The sequence below is a fragment of the Dipodomys ordii genome, unplaced genomic scaffold (genome assembly GCF_000151885.1).
Source record: "Dipodomys ordii isolate 6190 unplaced genomic scaffold, Dord_2.0 Scaffold129, whole genome shotgun sequence".
Taxonomy (NCBI): domain Eukaryota; kingdom Metazoa; phylum Chordata; class Mammalia; order Rodentia; family Heteromyidae; genus Dipodomys; species Dipodomys ordii.
The window spans coordinates 2,400,891-2,411,690 of NW_012267345.1; the positions used below are offsets into that span (position 1 = coordinate 2,400,891).

Here is a 10,800-nt window from a genome sequence, read left to right on the forward strand (position 1 = left end):
GGGGCCTGAACTCTGGGCCTGGGCGCTGTCCCTCAGCTCTTCAGCTCAAGGCTAGCACTCTACCACTAGAGCCACAGTGCCACTTCCGGCTTTTTTCTGTGGTGCTGAGGAATTGAACCCAGGGCCTCATGCATGCAAGGCAAGTGCTCTACCACTGAGTCACCTTCCCAGCCCCGAGATATATTTTCAAGTTCAGAATGCTGCTACCTTGGTGGGTTTTTGTTGTTGTTTTTGTTTTTCTTTTGCTTTTTGTCCTGGGGCTTGAACTCAGGGCCTAGGCACTGTCCTTGAGCTTTTCAGCTCAGGGCTAGCATTCTATCACTGGAGGCACAGCTCCATTTCTTGCTTTTTGGAGATAAAGAGTCTCAGAACTTTCCTGCCTTGGGCTGGCTTTGAACAACAATCCTCAGATCAGCCTTCTGAGTAGCTAGAATTATAGATGCAAGCCACCACTGCCTGACCAGTCCCACTATCTTTTATGTCCCTGGTATTTGAAGAATGTTAATCAGCTGCTCTAGAGTGGTCCTCATTTTGGGTTTGTCTTGTAGAAAACATAATTAACAAGGGGTTTCAACCAGATATGTTCTCTGTTGTTGGGATTGTGTTAGAGGGGACGTTAAGTGTTTTATTTGGTTTTTAGTTTAATGGCTATGCAGGAAGCCTCTTCTCAAGTGGGCCTTATGAAAAAGATGATGAGGAAGCAGATGCTATTTATGCAGCTCTGGATAAAAGGATGGATGAAAGAAGAAAAGAAAGAAGGTAAATTGCTTTATTCAAGTTAGAAAAAAAATATTTGCTTCAACTTCTTTTCAAACCCCAGAATTGTCAAAAAATAAAAATACAGATTATAATTTTTTTTATGTCTGTCCTGGGGCTTAAACTTGAGCCTAAGCACTGTTTCTTAGGATTTTCCCTTGAGGCTGGTGCTCTACCACTTGAGCCACAACTTAACAACTTTTTTTTGTTGGATGTGGAGCTTGAACTCTGAGCCTGGTCACTGTCACTCAGCTCTTTAGCTCAAGGCGAGCGCTCTACCACTTGAGCTACAGCTCCACTTTGGGTTTTTTTTTTTTTTTTTCCTAGTGGTTTATTGGAGATAGGAGTCTCACGGTCTTTGGCTTTGAACCACGATCCTCAGATCTCAGCCTCCTGAGTAGCTAGGATTACAGGCGTGAGCCACCAGCGCCCGGCTTAGCAACTTTTTGTTGGTTAATTGGAAATGAAAGTCTCACTGACTTCTTTGCTCAGGCTAGCTTTGCACCTTGAAACTCAGATCCTAGATGCCTAAGTGGTGTGAGCCATTGCCTAACAAAGATAATAATTTATTTGTTTGTTTTTTTTTGGTTCAGTCATGGGGCCTGAACTCTGGGCCTGGGCGCTGTCCTACAGCTCTTCAGCTCAAGGCTAACGCTCTACCACTTGAGCCACAGCGCCACTGCTGGCTTTCTTTTTCTCTGCTTATGTGGTGCTGAGGAATCGAACCCAGGGCCTCATGCATGCAAGGCAAGAGCTCTACCACTGAGCCACCTTCCCAGCCCAAAGATGATAATTTAATGCCTGGTGCTGTGGCTCATTCCTGAAATCCTCGCCACTCAGAAGACAAATCTGGAGCATCATAATTTGAAGCCAGCCAGGCTAGAAAAGTTGGAGTGACTCCCATCTCCAACCTAGCTAGCACAAAGCCAGGCTGGATGCATGTCTTAAATGATAGTGTGACAGCCAAGCAAGCAAGCTAAAGAAGCAGGAGGCCCAGAATTCAACTTCCAGTACCAGCATTAAAAGAAAAAAAAAATAAAAGACTAGTCTGCTCAGTTTTTCTTTGTATTGGTGAGTTGGTATTGGGACTCAAACTCAAGACCTTATACTCAGCTTTTTCTGTTCATGCCTAGTGCTCTCCCACTTGAATCATGCCTCCCATTCTGACTTTTTGCTGATTAATTGGAGATAAGAGTCTTGTAGGCTGTTTGCCCTGGCAAACAATCAATCCTCAGATCTCAGCCTTCTGAGTAGCCAAGATGAACCAACAGTGCTTTCTGTCTGTTCAGTTTTGAGGTTATTTAGGTCTTGTGCTGTGGCAGCTGCACTTGGATACATTTAGTCTAGCCTCAGGGCCTAGGAGCTCTCATGAAAGTTTAAAGAAGCAGAAAGTTTAAATTAGCAGAAATTGAGGGGGTTACTTTGTTCATCAGGTTTACCTTTTTTTTGTTGTTGGTCATGGGGGCTTGAATTCTGAGCTTGGGCGCTGTCCCTATGCTCTTCAGCTCAAGGCTAGTGCTCTACCGCTTGAGCCACACCACCAGTTCTGGCTTTTTCTGTTTATGTGGTACTAAGGAATGGATCCCAGGGCTTAATTGCATGCTAGGGCAAGCACTCTACCACTAAGCCACATTCCTAGCCCTTGGAGATGGGAGTCTTTTTTTGTGGTAGTACTGGGGCTTGAACTCGGGCTCAAGTGCTCACTTGGCTTTTTCATTTGTACCTGGAACTCTACCACTTGAGCCATGTCTCTGGGATTTTTTTTTTTTTGGAGGGGGGGAAATAGCAATCCTGGGGCTTGAACTCCGGACCTGGGCACTGTCCCTGAACTACTTTTGCTTAAGGCTAGTAGTCTTAACACTTGAGCCACAGCACTACTTCTGGCTTCTTCTGTGTATGTGGTACACATATGTGGTACAAACCGAGCTTCATGCATGCTAGGCAAGCATTCTACCACTAAGCCATGTTCCTAGTCCCTTTGCATTTTATTTTAAAAATTTGATTTTAAGGCTGGGTACTAGCCAGGTGCCCGTGGCTCATGCTGTAATCCTAGCTACTAAGGAGGCTGTGATCTGAGTATCGTGGTTCAAAGCCAGCCAGGCAGGAAAGTCCATGAGACTGGAAGTGGTGCTGTGGCTCAAGGGGTAGAGTGCTAGCCTTGAGTATAAAATGCTCAGGCCCTGAGTTCAAGCCCCATGACTGGCAAAAAAAAAAAAAAAAAAAGACTGGGCACTAGTATAAATTGTAATTGTAGTTACTCTGGAGACTGAGATCTGAGGATTGTGTTTCAAAGCCTAGTTTAGGTAGGGAAGTACATGAGCCTCTTATCTCCAGTTAATCACCAAAATAAAAACCTGAAGTAGAGGTATGGCTCAAGTTGCCTTCAGCAAAACCTCAGAGAAAGCTCCTAGGCCCTGAGTTCAAGCCCCAGAACCAATCCACCCACCCACCCACACACACAAATTTAACTCCTTTGGACTTATGTTAAAAAAGTATCAAATACATGTGGAAAATCATAATTAAAATTTTTTGGTGACTCAGTTATACTATTACTATATTATTATTTCTTTTTTTTCCGGTCGTGGGGCCTGAACTCTGGGCCTGGGTGCTGTCCCTCAGCTCTTCAGCTCAAGGCTAGCACTCTACCACTTGAGCCACAGTACCACTTCCGGTTTTTTCTTTTTTGCTTATGTGGTGCTGAGGAATCGAACCCAGGGCCTTGAGCATGCAAGGCAAGCGCTCTACCACTGAGCCAACTTCCCAGCCCTATTACTATATTATTAATATTTTTGGTTACCTTGATATAACTAACTTTGTTTTAGAATGAACTCCAGTATTTCTAACGTAGGTACGTGTTTTATTACCTAGAGAGCAAAGAGAGAAAGAAGAGATTGAGAAATATCGAATGGAACGTCCTAAAATCCAGCAGCAGTTTTCTGATCTCAAGGTAAACAGATGACCTTACATGCTAGTCCTTTTTTTTTTTTTTTTTGGGGTGGGGGGTTGGTCATGGGGCTTGAACTCGGCTTGGGCGCTGTCCCTCACCTCTTCAGCTCAAGGCCAGTGCTCTACCACTTGAGCCACAGCATCACTTCCGGTTTTCTAGTGGTTTATTGGAGATAAGAGTCTCATGGGGCTGGGAAGGTGGCTCAGTGGTAGAGTGCTTGCCTTGCATGCATGAGGCCCTGGGTTCGATTCCTCAGCACCACATAAGCAAAAAGAAAAAAGCCGGAAGTGGCGCTGTGGCTCAAGTGGTAGAGCGCTAGCCTTGAGCTGAAGAGCTGAGGGACAGCGCCCAGGCCCAGAGTTCAGGCCCCACAACTGGATCCAAAAAAAGAAAAGAAAAGAGGCTCATGGACTTTCCTGCTTGGATTACTTTCAAATAGTGATCCTCAGATCTCAGCCTCCTGAGTAGCTAGGATTACAGGAGTGAACTACCAGTGCTGGGCACATGCTAGTTCTTGTGTACCTAATCAAAGAGTTGGGCACTAGAGGCTCACTCCTGTAATCCTAGCTACTCAGGAGGCTGAGATCTGAGGATTACTGTTTGAAGGTAATCCAATTAGGAAAGTCTATGACTTTTTATTTCTAATTAACTATTAAAAAAGCCAGAAGTGGAGCTGTAGCTCACGTAATAGAGTGCTAGCTTGAACAAAAAAGCTATGTCCAGTACCCAAGTTCTGAGTTAAAGCCCTAGGACTGGCACAAAAAAAGGACCAAATTGCTTTCTTGTGGTGTTACTGCTGAAGCCCTTACTGTGCATTTAGCCCAGGGAGATCACTGCTTAGAAGTTTGTGCTTCTGTATGTTAAACACATGCACATGTCAGTGTATCTCATATGTACACGTGTACTCATAATACATAGATATCTATTGTAAAAGGTAGAACAAATAAACTTATTTTCTTTATAATTACAACTGCATGTCTGTCCGTCCATCCTTCCTTCCTCCCCTGCTGCTCCTGGGGCTTGAACTCAGGGTCTGGGCACTGTCCTTGAACTATTTTTTTCTTTCAAGGCTTTTGCTTATGACTGGGGCAACTATTTGAGCCCCATCTCCAGTACTGGCTTTTTGGTGGTTGTTTTGGGATAAACGTCCCAAATTTGTCTGTCTGGGCTGGCTGTGAACATCAGTCTTCAGTTCTCAGTCTCTTAACTGGCTAAGATTTCAGACATGAACCACCACAACCAGCTTTTCTTCTTTTAAAATCTTTGTCCTTCCTTTTTATCCTGTCTTCCTGTCTTTCTTCCTTTTTTGTTTTTTCTCAATCATGGAGCCTGAACTCTAGGCATGGGCATTGTCCCTCAGCTCTTCAGTTCAAGGCTAGCGCTCTACCACTTGAGCCACAGCGCTATTTCCGGCTTTTTCTGCTTATGTGGTGCTGAGGAATCGAACCCAGGGCCTCATGCATGCAAGGCAAGTTCTCTACTACTGAGCCACCTTCCCAGCCCTTTTTTTTTTTTTTTTTTTTTTGTGCTGCTACTGGGGCTTGGTCACTCTTGCATTGCTTTTTTTACTCAAGACTGGTATTCTCCCATTTGAGCCACTGCTCCACGTATAGCTTTTTTGGTGGTTAATTGGAGGTAAGAGTCTGACAGACTTTTCTGCTCAGGCTGGCTTCAAACCGGGAGTCTCAGAATCTCAGCCTCTTGAGTAAGTAGGGTTATAGATAGGAGCCAGCAGTGCCCAGCTGTATATTTTTTTTTTTACTGGTCTTGGTGCTCAAACTGGGTCTGGGTGTATTTGCAAGCTCCTGTTTGCTCAAGGCTAGTGTTCTACCACTGGTGCCACAGGGCCACTTACATTTTTTTCTGTGATTAATTGATGATAAGAGTCTTGTCGACTTTCCTGCCCAGGCTTGTTTTGAACCTCATTCCTCAGATCTCAGCCTCTTGAGTAGCTAAGATCACAGGCTTGAGCCACCGGATCTTAGCTTATCTTTTTTTTTGTTTGTTTGTTTTTTGGTTGGTTGTGGGTCTTGAACTCTGGGCCTGGGCGCTGCCCCTCAGCTCTTCAGCTCAAGGCAAGTGCTCTACCACTGAGCCACCTTCCCAGCCCAATACAATACATCTTGATCAATGTAACCCCTTTGATCATTCTCCCCACTTTCTTATCTTTCTATCTTTTGTGGTACTGGGGTTTGAACTTATGATCTTAAGCTTGCCAAGTGGGCACTTTGCTGCTTGAGCCATTTCCCTACCCCTGCTTTCGTTCTTTCTAAGACATAGACTAGAATCTGAAAGTGACATAACCTTGACTGATCTGTGAGGCCCTGCAGATCATTAATGTTTTGGGCTATTTGGTTCCAGAGGAAGTTGGCAGAAGTCACAGAAGAAGAGTGGCTGAGCATCCCAGAGGTTGGCGATGCCAGAAACAAACGCCAGCGGAATCCACGCTATGAGAAGCTGACCCCTGTCCCCGATAGTTTCTTTGCCAAACATTTGCAGACTGGAGAGAGCCACACTTCTGTAGACCCTCGACAAACCGTAAGCATCTGAAAAAAAGGTGGATGGGGCTCCTTTAGTGTCGTTGGAGAGTGCCTGATGGGAACAGAGGATGTGTTGGGTTAAGTGCGTCTGCAGTTCAGAAGGTCTGCTGTGCCCAAACCTATCCCCACAGCTGTGCCTGTCAAGCCATGGTGGGACTTTCAGAGCAGGTTAAGTTTTATTTTTTCTTTTTGGTGGTCTTAGGATTTGAGCTCAGAGCCTTCCTTTGTTAGGCTGGTGTTTTACTACCTGGCTTGTTGGGGTCTTGCTAACTTTTTGCCTGGGTCAACCTCAAACTGTAATCTTTCCAATCTCTACCTCCCAAGGAACTTGGATTACAGGCATGGGGTCTAATCTAGTAAACTCTAGTGAGGACGAGAGAAAGTTCTTCAGCACAACTATGCGAGTCAGTGTTTTGTCTTTTCCCTAGCAATTTGGAGGTCTGAACACTCCATTCCCCGGTGGCTTGAACACTCCATACCCCGGTGGTATGACACCCGGATTGATGACACCTGGCACAGGGGAGCTGGACATGAGGAAGATTGGCCAAGCAAGAAACACTCTGATGGACATGAGGCTGAGCCAGGTAAGGGTTTGTCATGCATTTTCTTATAGATGGTATTTACATTTTTTTGTTTTTGTTTTTGGGTACAGTCGTGGGGCCTGAACTCTGGGCCTGGGTGCTGTCCCTGTGCTCTTCAGCTCAAGGCTAGCACTCTACCACTTGAGCCACAGCGCCACTTCCGGCTTTTTTCTTTTTGCTTATGTGGTGCTGAGGAATCGAACCCAGAGCCTCATGCATGCAAGGCAAGTGCTCTACCACTGAGCCACCTTCCCAGCCCCGGTATTTAAATTTTTTGCCTGATAGTTATTTTAAAAGACCTAACAAAGGTTAGGAGATAGGAGCTCAATGGTAGAGTCTAGCTTAGTGTACACAAGTCACTGGGTTTAATATCCAACATTGCAAAAAGAAACTAAAAATGAACAAGTTCAAAACAAAAATGTAAAAAGTCTTTGTCTTTTTCTTTTTTTTTTTAAACTTCGTCATGGGGCTTGAACTCTGGGTCTGGGCACTATCCCTCAGCCCTTCAGCTCAAGGCTAGCATTCTACCACTTGAGCCACAGTGCCACTTCCGGTTTTTTTTTGTGTATGCATGCTAGGCAAGCAGTCTACCACTAGCCACATTCCCAGCCCCAAGTCTGACTTTTCTTTTGTCTGTCATGGGGCTTGAACTCTGGGCTTAGGCGCTGTCCCTCAGCTCTTCAGCTCAAGGCTAGCGCTCTACCACTTGAGCCACAGCGCCACTTCCGGCTTTTTTTTCTTTTTGCTTATGTGGTGCTGAGGAATCGAACCCAGGGCCTCAGGCATGCAAGGCAAGCGCTCTACCACTGAGCCACCTTCCCAGCCCTTTTTTTATTTTTTAAAATGGTTCTGGGGCTTGAACTCTGGACCTGGGCACTGTCCATGAACCTCTTTGTGCTCAAAGCTAGTGTTCTACCACTTTGAGCCACAGCTCCACTTCTGGTTTTTGAGTGGTTATTTGGAGATAAGAGACTCATGGGAACTTTTCTGTCTGGCCTGGCCTGGCTTTGAATTGCCATCCGCAGATTTCAACCTCCTGAGTAGGTAGGATTATAGGTGTGAGCCACTGGTGCCTGGCAAATTCATCTTTTATAAAGTACTTTGTCATGAAAAGACTCCCTGCCCTGGTACAAAGAGCTGTTGGGACTCTGTGTGGGTGAGTACTTAGGGCCATAAACAGGGCCCACAGCAAAATGTACTCAGTACCTAAGCAAAGAGCCAGTCTGACATGACATGTTTACCTGTGCTTTCAAGGCCTGAGGTGATATCATAGGGGATGTACTCCGTTGATGAAGCTTAGCATTGTTTCCTCTTTATGTAAAAATGAAGTGTTTTCTTCTTTCGTCCCAATGTATTATCCTGTGTTTCTGTTGCACACAGGGTAATATGGGAGAGGTACTCTAAGATGCCTGACCCTGGTGAAGTTGAAAGTCCTTTCTGGAACTGGAGGTGTTAATGTATGCTGGGTGGGGGTGAGGAGACCACCTAATTTTTCAGGAGGAAGAGGAGAAAGATCAGGAGTTCAAGGTCAGCTCCAGGCAAAGAGAGTATTGATGAGCCCATCATTTGTTTTTTTTTTTGTCCGTCGTGGGGCCTGAACTCTGGGCCAGGGCGCTGTCCATCAGCTCTTCAGATGAGCCCCTGTCTTAAAATCAAAATGGGCTGGGTGCTGGTGGCTCACGCTTGTAATCCTAGCTACTCAGGAGGCTGAGATCTGAGGATCTCGGTTCAAAGCCAGCCCGGGCAGGGAAGACCATGAGACTCTTATCTCTAATAAACCACTAGAAAACCGGAAGTGGCACTGTAGCTCAAGTGGTAGAGTGCTCGCCTTGAGCTGAAGAGCTGAGGGATAGCACCTAGGCCCAAAGTTCAAGCCCCACTCTGACAAAAAAAAAAAAAAAAAGGAAGCAGAAGATCTGGGGGCATAGTTTGAATGTTAGATCACTTGCCTAGCAGGCATATGACCCTAGTTTTTGCCAGTGGGGGGAGGAGAACCCTTTCTGGTTCTGATACACATATCAGAAATCACAAAGGGAAGTGCTTTGAAATTTACTCATAAGGACATTAAACATCACTAAAAACATGTAGAGTGAAAAACAAACCCAACAAACTGGGAAAAACATAAGAAAATGAGTTGCTAAATAGCATGTATAACTTCCTATTGTATTCAAATAGAAATGTGTGCGTTTATGGATATATTTTCACAGACCTCAGAAATGTCTAGGCTGCGTAGCCCAGAGGTTATTACCAGGATGCCAGACAAGAGTGGCAAGGAGGAGCTTGTAATTTTTTTTTTGTTTGTTTGTTTTTTTGGTCTGGTCGTGGGGCCTGAACTCTGGGCCTGGGCGCTGTCCCTCAGCTCTTCAGCTCAAGGCTAGTGCTCTACCACTTGAGCCACAGTGCTACTTCCAGCTTTTTTTTTCTGCTTATGTGGTGCTGAGGAATCGAACCCAGGGCCTCATGCATGCAAGGCAAGCGCTCTACCACTGAGCCACCTTCCCAGCCCGAGCTTGTAATTTTGTTGAGACACAGTCTTGCCATGTGGTCCAAGCTGGCCTCAGACTTGTGATCCTCTGCTTCAGCATCTTGAGTGCCGAAGTTACAAGTGTGTGCCATTATGCTTGGTTTGTAGAATTTTTCTTTTTTCTTTTTTTGTCATTCCTGGGGCTTGAACTCAGAGTCTGGGCACTGTCCCTGAGCTTCTTTGCTCAAGGCTAGCACTCTTCCACTTGAGCCACATACCACTTCCAGCTTTTTCTGTTAATGTGGTACTGAGGAATCAAACCCAGAGCTTCATGCATGCTAGATAGGCATTCTGCCAATAATCCACATTCCCAGCCCCTTGTTTTGTAGAATTTTTTTTTTTTGGGGGGGGTCTGGTCATGGGGCCTGAACTCTGGGCCTGGGCACTGTCCCTCAGCTCTTCAGCTCAAGGCTAGCGCTCTACCACTTGAGCCACAGCGCCACTTCCGGCTTTTTTCTTTTTGCTTATGTGGTGCTGAGGAATCGAACCCAGGGCCTCACGCATGCAAGGCAAGCACTCTACCACTGAGCCACCTTCCCAGCCCCGGTTTGTAGAATTTTTGAAGCATATGTTTGTATTACTTAAAAGTAGAGAAAGTCTTATAATGAACTTTTTGGTCCTTTCCTGTTTTCATTGGTTGGTTTTGCAGGCCTGGCAATTGCTTTATCACTGAATTGCATTCCTGGCTCCTATTCCTGTTTTTTGTTTTCGTGTTTTTTTTTTGTTTGTTTTTTTCTTTTTTCTTTTGGTGTTGGTACTGAGTCTTGAACTCAGCCTGGGTACGCTGTCCCTTAGCTTTTCTGCTCAAGGCTGGCACTCTATCACCTAGCCACAGCTCCACTTCTGGCTTTTATTGCTGGCTAATTGGAGGTTAGAGTCTCATAGGTTTTCCTGCCTGGGCTGTCTTTGAACCGTGAGATTACAGGAATGTCTACCTTTTTGTGTATGTGTGTGTGCGTGGTGTGGGTGATAGTACTAAGAGTCTTGTACATGCTAGGCTGTCACTCTAACACTAATGCTAGCTACTACCTTCCTAACACTTGTGTTCCTGAGTGCAGGCTGGCCTTGAACTCTAGATCATCCTGCCTCAGTGCTGGGATTAACAGGCATATACAGTCACCTGGCCTCATGATTAAATCTTTGGTGAATCTTTTTTTTTACTCTTACAAGCTGTGTTTTGATGAATTTTTAGGCTTTATGTCCATATCAGTTAACATTCATGTGTAGTAGCTTTGAGGTAGAACTTTTAGATCAGAAATGTTTATTTGTGTTGGTAATACTGTGGTTTGAACTCATTTGAGCTTCCCAGACAGACATTCAAACACTAACACCTGAACAACACTCCCAGCCCTCTTTTGCTTTAGGATAGGTCTTTGTCTTTTTTGCTGATAGCTATCTTCAGTCTGAGATCCTCCTACCTGTGTTTCAAGAATAGCTGAGAGGGCTGGGAAT

General features: G+C 45.2%; 1 protein-coding gene across 1 annotated transcript in view; it reads left to right on the plus strand.

Annotated features, from left to right (window-relative positions):
* Positions 1–10,800, plus strand: part of Prpf6 (pre-mRNA processing factor 6) — a 66,986-nt gene that overhangs the window by 24,261 nt on the left and 31,925 nt on the right. Inside the window, exons 3-6 of the mRNA XM_013030364.1 lie at positions 641–759; positions 3,625–3,703; positions 6,065–6,241; positions 6,672–6,827. Coding sequence (XP_012885818.1) covers positions 641–759; positions 3,625–3,703; positions 6,065–6,241; positions 6,672–6,827 — 531 coding nt within the window. The remainder of the gene's footprint in view (positions 1–640; positions 760–3,624; positions 3,704–6,064; positions 6,242–6,671; positions 6,828–10,800) is intronic.